The sequence below is a fragment of the Salmo salar genome, chromosome 05 (assembly GCF_965601325.2).
Source record: "Salmo salar chromosome 05, fSalSal1, whole genome shotgun sequence".
Lineage (NCBI taxonomy): Eukaryota > Metazoa > Chordata > Actinopteri > Salmoniformes > Salmonidae > Salmo > Salmo salar.
Genome location: NC_138295.1, coordinates 71,452,501 through 71,467,778, shown reverse-complemented (window position 1 = coordinate 71,467,778; position 15,278 = coordinate 71,452,501). Strand labels below are relative to the sequence as shown.

Sequence of the window (15,278 nt, the reverse complement as noted above, 5' to 3'; positions counted from 1 at the left end):
AGCCCAATGTGTTTCTTGAGTGCCAAAACACTAGTGACACACTGGTGCTGATCCCAGGTCAGATTCCCAGTTCATTCAGTGTATCATAAACTGATGATTATGTGGTTTGTGGCTCTCTTTCTCCTGTTCCAGGGTGATCACTGTGAGAAGTGTAAGCCCCTGTATGTGGGGTCGGCGGTGGGTGGGGGGACGTGTCGCCCCTGTCGGGAGTTCTGCAGGGGGAACAGCGCAGTGTGTCTGTCCCGGGACGAACACAAGAGGGCGCTAGACCACCCCCAAGACCACCCTCTGGACCCAGACAGCGTAAGTGACACACTGTCTGTTTTAGTTCATTTATGTTCTCTCCATCTTGCTTTGAGTTTAGTAATGGGTTACTTTTGATCTGATCAACAGCATCTTTTGTGGTTATATCATGATTTATGTGCTAGCTAGAAACTCACTGTGTAGGAACAGGTATATCATCTTGGATGTCATTTAGCTACATTTCTCTTGTTGAACTCCCTCTCCTTTATCAGATTGTTCAGTGGGTGTCGGAGGGTCCTACAGAGGACTCAGCGGTTTGTGTGAGCTGCCAGAACAACAGCGTGGGGGACAAGTGTGAGAGCTGCCTCAGCGGCTACTTCCTACTGCAGGGGAACTGTGACAAGTGAGTAGTGATTCCTTTAAAATTAACTAGCCACATCTAATTCACTTGTAATCAGTGGTGGAAAAAGTACTAAAATCTCATTCTCGAATAAAAGTAAAGATACCTTAATATAAAATGGCTCGAGTAAAAGTGAAAGTAACCTAGTAAAATACTACTTGAGTAAAAGTATTTGTATCAACAGTAAAAGTATGAATAAGTTAAAATTCCTTATATTAAGCAAACCAGACGGCACAATTTTTCTTTTTTCTTTTATTTACGGAAGCAAGGGTAACACTCAGACATCATTTCAAAGCAAAGCATTTGTGTTTAGTGAGTCTGGCAGATCAGAGGCAGTAGGGATGACCATGGATGTTCTCTTGATAAGTGTGTGTGAATTGGACGATTTTCTGTCCTGCTAAGCATTGAAAATGTAACGAGAACTTTTGAGTGTCAGGGGAAAAGTATGGAGTAAAAAGAACATAATTTAATTTGGGAATATAGTGAGGTAAAAGTTGTCAAAAATATAAAAAGGAAAGTAAAGTACAGATACCCCAAATAACTACTTAAGTAGTACTTGAAAGTATTCTTACTTAAGTACTTTACACCACTGCTTGTAATTAATGGATGAAAGGGACATGGAGCCATATTGTGGTGTTCACACCCATCCGACTTTTCACTTTTCCAGACTGTGCACTTCAGAAGAGTGTTCATGATGGAGTGATTCTGTAAAAATCACTTCGGAGGGCTGAATCCTACAGAAAGCTGAAATCCTATTTGTTTCTCCCACCTGCAGGTGTCAGTGTAACGGCCATGCAGACACGTGTAATGAACATGACGGCACAGGCTGCCCATGTCAGAACAACACAGAGACCTCTTCCTGCCTCAGCAGCCCGCAGAGCGACAGGAAGGACTGCTACAGAACACAGGTATGGATAGGATGGTGCAGGCACTAAACACAGTTTACAAGCAGGTATACTGATACAGCAGGGGGAGTTCTGAATAAGGACACCTTGATTTTCCTGATTGTAAAGATCACATCCATATACAGACAATAAGCACAGTACTTACATGCTCTTGTATTTGTTGTTTCTTCTCCCTATCTGGAATCCTCCACGCAGTGCGCCAAGTGCAAAGACTCCTTCAACGGCACACCGGTGAACGGGCGCCAGTGCTACCGGCAGTTCAACGTGGACAATGAGTGCTGCTTCGACCCCACCTCTCAGACAAACTGCTTCCACGACCCCACCATCCGCAATCTGCCCAAGGGACGCACCGTCTTCTTCGCTGCCCAGCCAAAGTTCACCAACGTGGACATCCGGGTCACCATCGACGTGACCTTTGGGGAGGTGGAAGTGTACGTGTCCAACTCCCATGACACCTTCATCGTAGAAGTGGACCTCCACACAGGCATCCACGCCATCAAGATCGAGGATGAGTCGGCGGCCCGATGTGGGGCGAGCGGAGGGGATAAGGAGACGCCTCCATCACCTATGAAGGTGTTTGCCAACTCCTCATCCAGCCTGGGTGGGCCCATGCCCCCCAACACCCCCCTGCAGCTCCACGCCAAGCCCCAGGGGGCGGACAGGGAGGTACGGGAGGCCAAGACAGAGGGGCTCATCTCCTACATCACGGTGTGGAAGCCCCAGACTGTGCTGATTGTTCGAGGTGTCCGTGACCGTGTGGTCATCACCTTCCCCCATGAGGTCCACTCCCTGAAGTCCAGCCGCTTCTACATCGCCCTGCGCGGTGTAGGTACTGAGGAGAGACGGGGCGAGTCCCAGGGCCTGCTCTTCCTCCGCCAAGACCAGGCCCACATCGACCTGTTCGTCTTCTTCTCTGTTTTCTTCTCCTGCTTCTTCCTCTTCCTCTCCGTCTGCGTCCTCCTCTGGAAGATCAAGCAGTTCATGGACTTCCGCCGAGAGCAGAGGCGTCATATCCAGGAAATGACCAAGATGGCGTCCAGGCCCTTCGCCAAGCTCACTGTCTATTTGGAGCCAGAGGAGCCCCAGCTCATCTACCTGCCCTCCACAGGGGGCGGAGGGGTGGGGGGCAGTGCCGTGTCCCTGGCTCATGCACGCACAGGCAAATCCGGGGGGCGAGTTGGCCAGAGGGGGCGAGCTGGAGCCGTCTCCTACAAACACGAGCCAGGCTCCGGCCCCACCATCCACCACCACCACCTTACCCTGGGTGGAGGGGGCAACAGTGGGCAACATCTGCCCCTGCATTACCTCAACACCCACCACTATGTCCCCACCAACACCACGGCCTCGCACCACCACCACCACCCATCCTCCCACAGCGGCTACCAGCACTTCTGCCGCTCCGACCCCTTCCTGTCCCAGCTCATGGGCTTCTCCTACTCCACCTTCAAGGTGGGGCCCATCACCCTGGAGCCCACGGATGATGGCATGGCCGGGGTGGCCACGGTCCTCATCCAGCTGCCGGGGGGTATCCTGGCCCCTAATCGCGCCTGCCTGGGGTCCGCCCTGGTCACACTACGGCAGAACCTCCAGGAGTACTGTGGTCATGGCAATGGAGGGGGACACCCCGGGGCGGGAGGGGGGCGCAAAGGCCTGCTAGGGCATCAGCACCTCACCACCATGGCTATGTAGAGAAGAGAGGGGGAGAAAGGAAAAAGAAAGTGGGTCAGAGAGAGAGGGGTATGTGGTGGGGTGGTAGTAACATGTTAAGAGGTTAGAAGAGAGATGGGGAGTTACATGAAAAAGGCCATACAGGAGAAAGTTGTATAAGAGCCTGTTGAAGTTGATAGGATCGTACCTTTATTTACTGTTTCAATATTGATTGTCTTTTATTCCGTTATGTATCGCTTTATTTCAAACGCTATACGTGAATAGAATGCACAACAACTGCACGTTATATCAGCTCAACCATTCAGTTGCATCCTGTCTGCGTCCGCTATCGAGGTATGAGTGCAGTCGACAACCAGAGACTTTTGCTGCACTGTCGTTTTTTGGAATGACCAATAAAAGTAGGGATGATAACTACTGGCGTTGGAACCAACATGTGCTTTATACCCCAAAAAGTAGCAATCAAACATTGCCATTAAAAACAAGAGATAGAAGGCTTAGTCCGCCTGGATGTGCAACATCGAATTGACAGGATATGAATAAAGAAAAAGTGATGCTTGTTTGTCAGATGTTTTTTATATCATGGCAGTAATGATGAGTGAAGTTAATTATAAGTTAATATATGGCAGGCTTTTAAGCTACGTGTCAAGTATACATTTGTGCATGTTCATTCACACGACCAGTTACATGGTTCTTTATCGGTTGTTGTATTTGTTTCTTTGCTCGTCTGTCTCCAGTTCTTATGCATTTGTGAACTCCCAGGCCTACACTTAACAATCCTGTTGTGTATGTCACCACTTTTGACACATTTCATGTCTGTTTTAAATAGATTTTGTAACAAATGAAGGATTTATCAAACTTCTGTCCCTGTAGCCATTGTATGAGTGGATAACATAACATACTATGTATTGTTTATGTTATAAAAGGCTTTTATTTCAGTTCTTTGATATGAACTGTATGTTAACTTTTATGGTTTTGTTTTTAGCTCTTTTGATTGGATGATTTTTATCAGCCAATGAGGGCTATGATTAGAACTGAATTAACTTTTTGGATTTGTCTTGTGACAAATGGAACACGAAAACAATTAATTGTATGTAAATTATGTCAGATTTATAATGGAGACAAAGGAAAGGGACAAGATATGTGCAAAGCTGCATCTTCCTGGTGAAAGATAACATGAATGAAAAAGGTCTTTTATTTTCAAGGAGGGTGTGTTAAAAAAAAATTGTTAGATGTTTTTTGCACTCTTAAGAAGGACATTTTCTTCGGTTTCTCATATGAATCACTACACGATGAATCCCCCCATTATCTTGGAACAATCTGAATGGTGCTAGTGGATACACTACACAAAACAACCAGTCATTCAGAGAGATTTCTTATTTACGTGTATTTAATCGAATATATTTTTGTTGTAACAGCTTTCTTGTTTAGTAGCATTGCTCCTAATTGAGTTAAATTGTAACACTATCTTCAGCTACCCTCGAGTCTGGTCACAAGCATTATTACACTGGTTACATTGTTCTTGTCTTGTATTTGTTTGTTTACATTTTTCATTTGCTCGTTTTTTTTATTTATTAGGGAACAAGTGATTTACATAAGATTGTTGCCTGCCAGGCTCTTTGTCCTGGTGATAAGTAGGCGACAATATTAAAAGTCCAGGAAAGATGGCACACTATTGTGGTTTTCTTGAGCATGTTTTCTTTTACGTGGAATAAGAGAGACATCGGTTGAGGTGGACTAATTATATTCAATTCATGTCTGTTCAACACATATCATTGAAATAGCGTCAAATTCCTTGGTTGGAGACCATTTTATCCTGTTACGTCATCATTGGGGGAAGACTATAGGCGTTCGAAAATTCGCTCTATTTCCCATTTCAGAGCGCAGAATAACTGATGAATTTACGAACGCTCAACACCGGTTGAATAGGGCCGGTGTCAGCAAACAACGGCAAAAAAAAAAGCTTAATTCAATTGTTGCCAGCAGCACAGTTACAGTCACCAACGCACTGGATAAAATGAAAACCGCATAACCAGCTCTGCTAGGGCAAGTAAAATGGTCAGAGAGGTGTTATATCAATTGTTTTGGAAGTAACTGGCTTACTTCAGCCAGTTAGCTTGGGTGCTTGACTGCCGTTGTGAGGTCAGATGGCTCGGATCAACCCTACACCTCGGCCAGAGCGTCCAGGGTGCGCTCTAAACGCCCCGACAGCGAAAAGCTCTGAATTTACTAAAGGACAATATGACAGTTAAATAATGGTTCAAATGAACCCCCCAAAAATGTACAAATATTCTGAATTTACGAACGCACCCTATAATGGACACTCCTGGCCTGCAGTGCAAACCGATAGGCTATTTAATTTCAGAATTGGTTACAATTATGTTAATGGTCAGATTTAGATTATATTGGCTCATGGTTTTCAGGTCAGTCGGTACCCACACTTTTCTGCGAGTGTCCCTTTTAAAATACTCATCAGTCAGCAGACTAAATCTTTCTACATGATTACCTGATTGGTCAGTTTACACCCATGCCAAGGAAGTGCAAACAGTTCTTCCGGTCAGTGTTTGGTTTGAATCGAAGAAGGTAAGTGAAGTTATTTTGCGTAGAAAACAAATGTTTACTCACATCGTTAAACGTTAGGTGGGTGACCATTGTCAAATGTAGCCAAACAAGCTAAGTAGGAAGCTGCATAATTTGGTTTATCCAAGTTTCACCAAAACCACGTGATATGTGTTTTTGTAGCTAGCTCACTCCGTTTTCAACAAAAAAATCCATCTTCTAGCTAGATTCTAGACAGCTATCACCGTAAGTTCAATTAAACGCCGTTTGAAATAGCTGCTTGTCCCTTTTTAATAGCCGGGCAAAGGCACACATGTCAGCAAATATGCGCCTGTTTCAAATAAACGCCAGGTTTAAATGAGTTGTTTAAACTAGGTAAACAATTCGTGTTAACCACTTAATGTTTTGATTTGTTGGGTTTAAATGATTCAGTAATGACTTACTGGCGCTTATATCGCCAGAAAGAAACTGCTAGTACATATCCATACAAATCGTGGCGAAAGTAATAACTGGCGAAAATGTAATTTCCCAAAAAAATTCAGTCCAATTCATTTTTTACAATTTTTAATACGCATACTAAGACAAAGGAAACCATAGTGTGTAAGTGATAACACGTTAGTTCAGGAAATGAAGAAATTGATAAATGCTGGAAGTGAACACTGGAATTAAACAATTAACTATGCAAACTGTGTGCATAAAGAAAATACACTGAAAATGCAACCATTTCTAAGATTTTACTGAGTTATAAGGAAATCGGTCAATTGAAATAAATTCTTGGGCCCTAATCTAGGAATTTCACATGACTGGGAATACAGATATTTGTCGGTCACATATACAAAAAAAATGGTAGGGTCGTGAATCAGAAAATCTGTCTGTATTTAGTGTGACCACCATTTGCGTCATGCAGTGCGACACATCTCCTTCGTATAGAGTTGATCAGGCTGTTGATTGTGGCCTGTGGAATGTTGTCCCACTCGTCTTCAATGGCTGTGTGAAGTTGCTAGATATTGGCGGGAACTGGAACACGCTGTTGTACACAACGATCCAGATCATCCCGAACAGGCTCAATGGTTGACATGTCTGAGTATGTAGGCCATGGAAGAACTGGGACATTTTCAGCTTCTAGGAATTGTGTACAGATCCTTACGTCATGGGGCTGTGAAGAAACATGAGGTTAATGTGGCGGATGAATGGCACGACAACGTGCCTCAGGATCTTGTCACGGTATCTCTGTGCATTCAAATTGCCAATTATAAAAATGCAGTTGTGTTCATTGTCTGTAGCTTATGCCGTAACCCCACCGCCACCATGGGGCAAGTTGACATCGGCAAACTGCTCGCCCACACGCCGTACACGCTGTCTGCCATCTGCCCGGTACAGTTGAAACCAATATCACGCTCCCTCAACTTGAGACACCTGTGGCATTGTTGTATGACAAAACTGCACCTTTTAGTGGCCTTTTATTGTCCCCGGCACAAGGTGCACCTGTGTAATTATGTGTATGGTCCCGTGTGGCTCAGTTGGTTAAGCAGGGTGCTTTCAACACCAGGATTGTGGGCTCAATTCCCACCGGGGACCAGTACGGAGAAGAAAAAAACTATGAAATGTATGCACTCACGACTAAGTCGCTCTGGATAAGAGTGTCTGCTAAATGACTAAAATGTAAATGTAATCATGCTGTTTTAATCAGCTTCTTGATGTGCCACACCTGTCAGGTGGATGGATTATCTTGGCAAAGGAGAAATGCTCACCAACAGGGATGTAAACAAATTTGTGCAACATTTTTTTGAGAAATAAGCTTTTTGTACATAAGAAATTTGTGATCTATTATTTTAGCTCATGAAACATAGGACCAACACTTTTTTTGCGTTCATATTTTTGTTCAGTGTAGATGCCTTGCTCAAATAGAATCCTGTCTCTAATAATAGCCTATTATGTAGAGTGATTTAATAAAATAAATGCCTGTGCCATTTAATTCGAGTTATGGTAATTTAAGACCACTAGCCTTGTTAGTTGAGTGTTTCAACTTTTGGCTAATAATGCAGAATTGTGTGTAGTCATCATTGCCTAGCGGCCTAAGTTTGCAGTGTGTGTTTGTGTGGGTGTGTATATAGGCTGTTTTGGTCCCGGATACTCTTTTCATGGCACTTCGATACAAAGTGATTTTTCATAGCAGGTAAGGAGAGCATTTTCCTAACCTTAACCACAGTCTCCTAACCTGCTACGTTAATTATCCTAACCTGCTGTCTGTTCTCCTAACCTGCTACGAAAAAGTCACAAAATGTCGAAGTGCCATGAGAAGAGTTTCCCTTATGGTTCCTGACCTAGTCTAGCTCATCTTGGTTAATGAGCATCAGCCTAAAACTGCTTCTCTTTTCACTCAGAATGCCAGTAAGGAGGATATTAGAGGCACTTTAGTCAACAAGATGAAGATCAAACAACGTTCAAAAACTAAACCACTGCACAAAAAAACCATGGGGACTAAACGCCATGGAAACCTGGGTATAACACAAACAGAACATGAACCACAATCAGGTGATGACTCTACCGGCAGAGATGAATCAGATTGTACCCAAGCCCTCTCAAAGAGCACCAGTTCAACTCATCATTCAGATTCTAGTCCACTCCACAAGGATCCTGTGGTAGTGCTAACCAGGTTGGCTGAGGTAAGTAGGATTAGTGTTTTCTAATGTGTCTAGTATCGTGGCAAGATCATTAAGATTGTTAATGCATACTAGTAGTTTCTGTATCTTTCTAATCCATAAGGTGGTGGTTAAGACACTTCTGAAAGACATTAAAGTGTGTTTGGTGAAGGAGGAGACGGATGTCAGGAAGGATGAAGACGACCATGGAGGCATGACATTCTGTTTAACATACTCCAGTCTACTCCCAACAGTGCAGTTTAAATGGGTGATGGTTACTGGAACATTCATATTAATATCGGCAAGGACTATTGAATGAGGAAAATTACATTTGCCATTTTTTTCTCCCCTCTTATCGTACCCACCTCTTCTCCCTCTATCCCTCACTCTCAGGTTCTCCTCAGTTCTTTCCTTGTCCACACTGCACCATCTCCTTCACTGACTGTTACTTCCTGGAGAACCACATCAAGACCAAACACCAGAAGCAGTACCTGGCCATGTTGAAAAGCCAAGTCTCAAAGAGTAAAAGAGTGTACGGCCCCACACACAGCTGTCCCCACTGTAGCTGCATGTTCCATACACCACGACAGCTAGACATCCACACCCGCCAGGCCCACCCCTCTGACCGTCCCCAGAAACCTGCCCCTCCCCGGAGAACTGGCCGTCCCCACAGGGTTCAGGAGAAATTCCACACCTGCCCACAGTGTTCCCGCAGATTCAAGTACCTGGGCAGCCTGCTGAAGCACTGCAAGAGTTTGCACAAAATGGCCGTTGTTCTCACCGATGGACACATCAGTTGCGCAAACTGTGAGAAGAGCTTTGAGAATTGCTGGGGTCTGGGGCCTCACCGGTGTCATGAACCAGAGGGCAATAAACCTAAGGACGCTAAACAGATGGTCTGTAAGGAAGTCGGCTTCCAATGCTTAGATTGTGGCAAGATCCTCACTACTCCTACGAGCCTGAACACTCACATGCGCATCCACACTGGAGAAAAGCCTTATGTCTGCAAGGAGTGCGGCAAGCGCTTCTCAGGTACAGGCGCTTACCGTTATCACTTGTTAATACACAATGGGGTCAAGCCATTCAAATGTCAGGACTGCGGGAAGGATTTCAAACAGAAGTACCTCCTCAGGAAGCACATGACTGTTCACTCTGGTGAGAGGAAGTACTCCTGCTCCCAATGCGACAGGCAGTTTGCATACCGGGAGAGTCTGAAGCTTCACCTGCGCACACACTCAGGGGCGAGACCTTTCAAATGTACTGTGTGTGGTAAAGACTTTGCTGACAAAGGTTATCTGAAGATGCATCTGAAGATCCACAACAACCAGAAAAACTACCATTGTGGGGTTTGTGGGCAGAAGTTCATAAGGATTGGGGTGCTGAACGTACACCTGCGCTCACACACCGGTGAGAGGCCTTACCACTGCACAGTGTGTGACAAGCAATTTGCCCGACTCGACCACCTGAAGAACCACCAGCGCACTCACACAGGTGAGAAACCATACACCTGTACAGAGTGCGGTAAAAGCTTCACTCAGTCTGGAGATCTGACTAAACACAAGCGCCTCCACACTGGGGAGAGGCCATTTGAATGTTCTGAATGCCACAAACGCTTTATCTGCTCTGCTTCTCTGACCCTGCACGTGAGGACCCACACTCACCGTGACGTAAAGCCATACTCCTGCCAAGAGTGTGGGAAGAGCTTTTATGAACAGAGTCATGTGAACGGCCACATGAAAATCCACAAGGGGAAACGTTTTTCCTGCCCCCACTGCTTTATCAGCTTTGCTCGCAAGTCCAACCTCTCCAAACACCTGCTTAGACGTCATAAACCTAAATGATAATGATGTATTTTTTTTAACCTTTTATGAAACTCAGTTACTCTTATGAATTAATAGGAGGAGAGTCTGATCTCTTTAGTCAGTGATCGATGTGTGACAACAAATGCTAACAAAATTTTGCCCTCCTGTTTATGATAACGCCACAATGTTTTAGCAGTCCTCCAGTTGGGTCACACAGTGAGCTCCATGTATTGGCACAGTGACATGTTTTGTTTCTCTTGCAGCACTTTGGATTCCAAATTATACACTGCTCAAAAAAATGAAGGGAACACTAAAATAACACATCCTAGATCTGAATGAATGAAATAATCTTATTAAATACTTTTTTTTTTACATAGTTGAATGTGCTGACAACAAAATCACACACAAATAATCAATGGAAATCCAATTTGTCAACCCATGGAGGTCTGGATTTGGAGTCACACTCAAAATTAAAGTGGAAAACCACACTATAGGCTGATCCAACTTTGATGTAATGTCCTTAAAACAAGTCAAAATGAGGCTCAGTAGTGTGTGTGGCCTCCACGTGCCTGTATGACCTCCCTACAACGCCTGGGCATGCTCCTGATGAGGTGGCGGATGGTCTCTTGAGGGATCTCCTCCCAGACCTGGACTAAAGCATCCGCCAACTCCTGGACAGTCTGTGGTGTGGCGTTGGTGGATGGAGCGAGACATGATGTGCTCAATTGGATTCAGGTCTGGGGAACGGGCGGGCCAGTCTATAGCATCAATGCCTTCCTCTTGCAGGAACTGCTGACACACTCCAGCCACATGAGGTCTAGCATTGTCTTGCATTAGGAGGAACCCAGGGCCAACCGCACCAGCATATGGTCTCACAAGGGGTCTGAGGATCTCATCTCGGTACCTAATTGCAGTCAGGCTACCTCTGGCGAGCACATGGAGGGCTGTGCGGCACCCCAAAGAAATGCCACCCCACACCGTGACTGACCCACCACCAAACCGGTCATGCTGGAGGATGTTGCAGGCAGCAGAACGTTCTCCACGGCGTCTCCAGACTCTGTCACGTCTGTCACATGTGCTCAGTGTGAACCTGCTTTCATCTGTGAAGAGCACAGGGCGCCAGTGGCGAATTTGCCAATCTTGGAGTTCTCTGGCAAATGCCAAACGTCCTGCACGGTGTTGGGCTGTAAGCACAACCCCCACCTGTGGACATCGGGCCCTCATACCACCCTCATGGAGTCTGTTTCTGACCGTTTGAGCAGACACATGCACATTTGTGGCCTGCTGGAGGTCATTTTGCAGGGCTCTGGCAGTGCTCCTCCTGTTCCTCCTTGCACAAAGGCGGAGGTAGCGGTCCTGCTGCTGGGTTGTTGCCCTCCTACAGCCTCCTCCACGTCTCCTGATGTACTGGCCTGTCTCCTGGTAGCGCCTCCATGCTCTGGACACTACGCTGACACACAGCAAACCTTCTTGCCACAGCTCGCATTGATGTGCCATCCTGGATGAGCTGCACTACCTGAGCCACTTGTGTGGGTTGTAGACTCCGTCTCATGCTACCACTAGAGTGAAAGCACCGCCAGCATTCAAAAGTGACCAAAACATCAGCCAGGAAGTATAGGAACTGAGAAGTGGTCTGTGGTAACCACCTGCAGAACCACTCCTTTATTGGGGGTGTCTTGCTAATTGCCTATAATTTCCACCTGTTGTCTATTCCATTTGCACAACAGCATGTGAAATGTATTGTCAATCAGTGTTACTTCCTAAGTGGACAGTTTGATTTCACAGAAGTGTGATTGACTTGGAGTTACATTGTGTTGTTTAAGTGTTCCCTTTATTTTTTTGAGCAGTGTATAATGGACTGTGAGGTTTAAGTGCAGACTGTCAGCTTTAATTTGAGGGTATTTTCATCCATATCGGGTGAACCGTTTAGAAAGAACAGCACTTTTTGTACATATTCCCCCCCCCATTTTTAAGGGAAACGTTAAATTATTTGGTCCCATATTCCTAGCACGCAATGCTTACATTAAGCTTGTGACTGGATGCATTTGCAGTTTGTTTTGGTTGTGTCAGAGTATTTTGTGTTCAATAGAAATTAATGGTAAATAATGTATTGTCTCTTTGGAGTCACTTTGTTTATAAATTAGAATAGAGTATGTTTTCTATATTAGTGGCTACCATGATTACGGATAAAACTGAATGAATTGTCAGTAATGAGTGAGAAAGTTAGAGGCATAAATATCATACCACCTCAAAATGCTAACCTTTCCTGTTATTGTAATGGTAAGATGTTAGCATGTCTTGGGTATGATATTTGTGCGTCTGTACTCTAGCTTTCTCACTCATTATTCACAATGTATTCAGGACTATCCGTAATCAGTGTAGCATCCAACAAGGTTGTAGAGTAACAATCTTGTTGTAATCATTGCGTGCTAGGACAATAGAACCAAATACTACACTTTTGACAAATTTTACTACGCAAAAGGAATTTGTACCAATTATTTTAGTCCCCTGAAATAGTCCCCCCCATGTTCAAAAAGTGGTGTAATTTCTAAACAGTTCATATGGATAAAAATACAAATTAATGCTGACAGTCTGCACTTTAACCTAATAATCATTGTACCATTTGAAATATAAAGTGCTGGAGGTACAGAGCCAAAAGAACAAAACAAAAATTCACTGTCCCAATACTTTTGGAGCTCACTGTACATTAGGTTACTTTTATTGCTCTTTTGTTTTATGGATGTTTGTGTTTAAACCGTTACAATGTAATCTACATAATCCCCAAAAGTAATTATCATGAGGGCCATAAATGAAACTAGTAATGTTGCATACTCAAAGGTAAAAAAAAAAATCTCACTTCTGGTAAAAAAAATAGTTATAGATTGCTGAGGTGGTCACTTTTGAGGACACAAGCTCAAGTACACACAGTACAAATATGAGATGTGATGTATTTCCTATTCAACAAAATTGTATGAATAGGGCTTTGAAATGACTATTCTTTCTAAATATTGCTTCAATTATATAATGACACTAAGATTTCACCTTCCTTAACTGTAAATTTACATATTTGTATGTTTAGTGTTAGAGAAAATTCATATTTTCTGGAGGTTTCTCTTGTTGATAATATCTGACCCCATCGCTGTGAACATCTCACAGAGCTCTAGCTTGACTATTAACTTTTTTTAGGAAACCTCCTTTCATAAAATGTTAATCTTTTTTTGTTTAAAATCTGAATTATTTGAGATTATTGGCTATAAAACGATCTCTGAATGTGCTACTGTAATGAAACCACTCCTGCGCTATGATGTAAGGATTGCAGGCATGTGCTTTGTCAGTAGCTGTGATATAGGGTTCAGCCAGGAGTTGGACAGTCGGAAGAGCGATTGAAACGGTATTAGGGACATCCCAGCTTCAAGTGGTCTAAGATTTCACATCCTACATCACGCAGGGTCGGAACCGGTACCAGAACCACACAGGTCCCCCAAACAAGGGACCTTATGTCTAGATGTTATAAACACCAATTAAAAAAGTTACAATTTTCATTTGCTCTGTATAAAAATAAAGAACTCATGTACAGAAGATGGTTTCATGATGATCAGTAGGCGACAAATTCTGAAAGATTATCGTCAGTTGTTTTTTTTTGCTTTGTAGTGTCTTTTTGGAAGAAGAGGTGCTTTTATGGGAAGGTCACTCCCCTAGTATTGTTATAAACATGACTTTTAATGAAGGTTACTTACATAGAGACCACATTTGTTTCAGTCCATAAGCCATCATTGACCTACACTGGTTGATTTGTATTGCATTACCAAACATTTGAACATGCTAGACAAGTATGTAGTATTCATTCTCTCTGTGTGTGTATATACAGGGCATTCGGGAAAGTATTTGGACCCCTTAACTTTTTCCACATTTTGTTACGTTACAGCCTTGTTCTAAAATGGATATGTGTGCAGTGTGCCCGCAAATTCCTGTACCTGGGCACCCTGCAGAAGCACTGCAAGAATTTGCAGAAAATGGCTGCTGTTCGCATCGATGTACACCTCAGTGGCACGGACTGTGGGAAGAGCTTTGAGAATTGCTGGGGACTGGGGCCTCATCGGTGTTACGAACCAGAGGACACTAAACCTAAGGACATTAAGCCTGTGATATGTCTGGAAGTTGGCTTCCATTGCTCCGAGTGGCAAGATCCTCACAACTCCTACGAGCCTGAACACTCACGTGCGCATCCACACCAGAGAGAAACCTTACGAATGCAACGAGTGCGGCAAAATATTCTCGAAGGGCAGCAGTTTAGGCAAACACCTGCTCACCCAGTGCTCTCTGCATCGCCTGGCCCTGGTGTGCTGCCAGCAGGGAGGCCTTTGACGGTGAGGGGGAACAGAATTGAATAGACCTTGAGAATATAGTTTTTTAAAGATAGAATAATAGATCCTCGTCCACTGTGTGTGTATGTATAAGTTTTAGAACACCTACACATTCAAGGCTTTTTCTTTTTTTTTCTACATTGTAGAGTAATAGTGAAGACATCATAACTGAAATAACACAAGGAATCATGTAGTAACCAAAAAAGTGTTAAAAACATATATTTGAGATTCTTCAAGTTGCAAGGATGACAGCTTTGCACACTCTTGCCATTCTCTCAACCAGCTTTATGAGGTTGTCACCTGGAATGCATTTCAATTAACTGGTGTGCCTTCTTAAAAGTTAATTTGTTGAATTTCTTTTCTTAATGTGTTTGAGCCAATCAGTTGTGTTGTGACAAGGTAAGGGGGGTATACAGAGGAAAGCCCTATTTGGTAAAAGACTAAGTCCATATTATGGCAAGAACAGCTCATCGTTACTTTAAGACATGAAGTTCAGTCAAATCGGAACATTTCAAGAACTTTGAAAGTTTCAAGTGTGGTTGCAAAAACCATCAAGCGCTATGATGAAACTGGCTCTCATGAGGACCGCCACAGGAATGGAAGACCCAGAGTTACCTCTGCTGCAGAGGGTAAGTTCATTAGAGTTACCAGCCTCAGAAATTGTATCCCAAATAAATGCTTCACAGAGTTCAAGTAGC

At 43.9% G+C, this 15,278-nt stretch overlaps 2 protein-coding genes across 3 annotated transcripts in view; both read left to right on the top strand.

Moving 5' to 3' along the window:
- Positions 1–4,883, top strand: part of LOC106605723 (multiple epidermal growth factor-like domains protein 8) — a 31,746-nt gene extending 26,863 nt beyond the window's left edge. For both annotated transcript variants that reach the window (XM_045718705.2, XM_045718703.2), the window contains exons 40-43: positions 133–303; positions 516–646; positions 1,419–1,551; positions 1,744–4,883. In XM_045718705.2, the coding sequence (XP_045574661.1) occupies positions 133–303; positions 516–646; positions 1,419–1,551; positions 1,744–3,237 (1,929 nt within the window). In that variant the 3' untranslated portion in view covers positions 3,238–4,883. The remainder of the gene's footprint in view (positions 1–132; positions 304–515; positions 647–1,418; positions 1,552–1,743) is intronic.
- An 835-nt stretch (positions 4,884–5,718) lies between these two features.
- On the top strand, positions 5,719–13,795 carry LOC106592382 (uncharacterized). Its single transcript, XM_014183723.3, has 4 exons — positions 5,719–5,796; positions 8,157–8,438; positions 8,539–8,626; positions 8,808–13,795. Exons 2-4 carry the CDS (start codon positions 8,199–8,201, stop codon positions 10,253–10,255), a joined length of 1,776 nt encoding a protein of 591 aa, XP_014039198.1. The 5' UTR covers positions 5,719–5,796; positions 8,157–8,198; the 3' UTR covers positions 10,256–13,795.
- Positions 13,796–15,278: the final 1,483 nt, after the last annotated feature.

Excerpts from the sequence above, each read along its gene's own strand:
- LOC106592382 (XM_014183723.3), top strand. The coding sequence starts at position 8,199 with ATGAAGATCAAACAACGTTCAAAAACTAAACCACTGCACAAAAAAACC. Across the intron at positions 8,439-8,538 it reads TGCTAACCAGGTTGGCTGAG|GTGGTGGTTAAGACACTTCT; the intron begins GTAAGTAGGATT and ends CTAATCCATAAG. Across the intron at positions 8,627-8,807 it reads GGATGAAGACGACCATGGAG|GTTCTCCTCAGTTCTTTCCT; the intron begins GCATGACATTCT and ends CCTCACTCTCAG.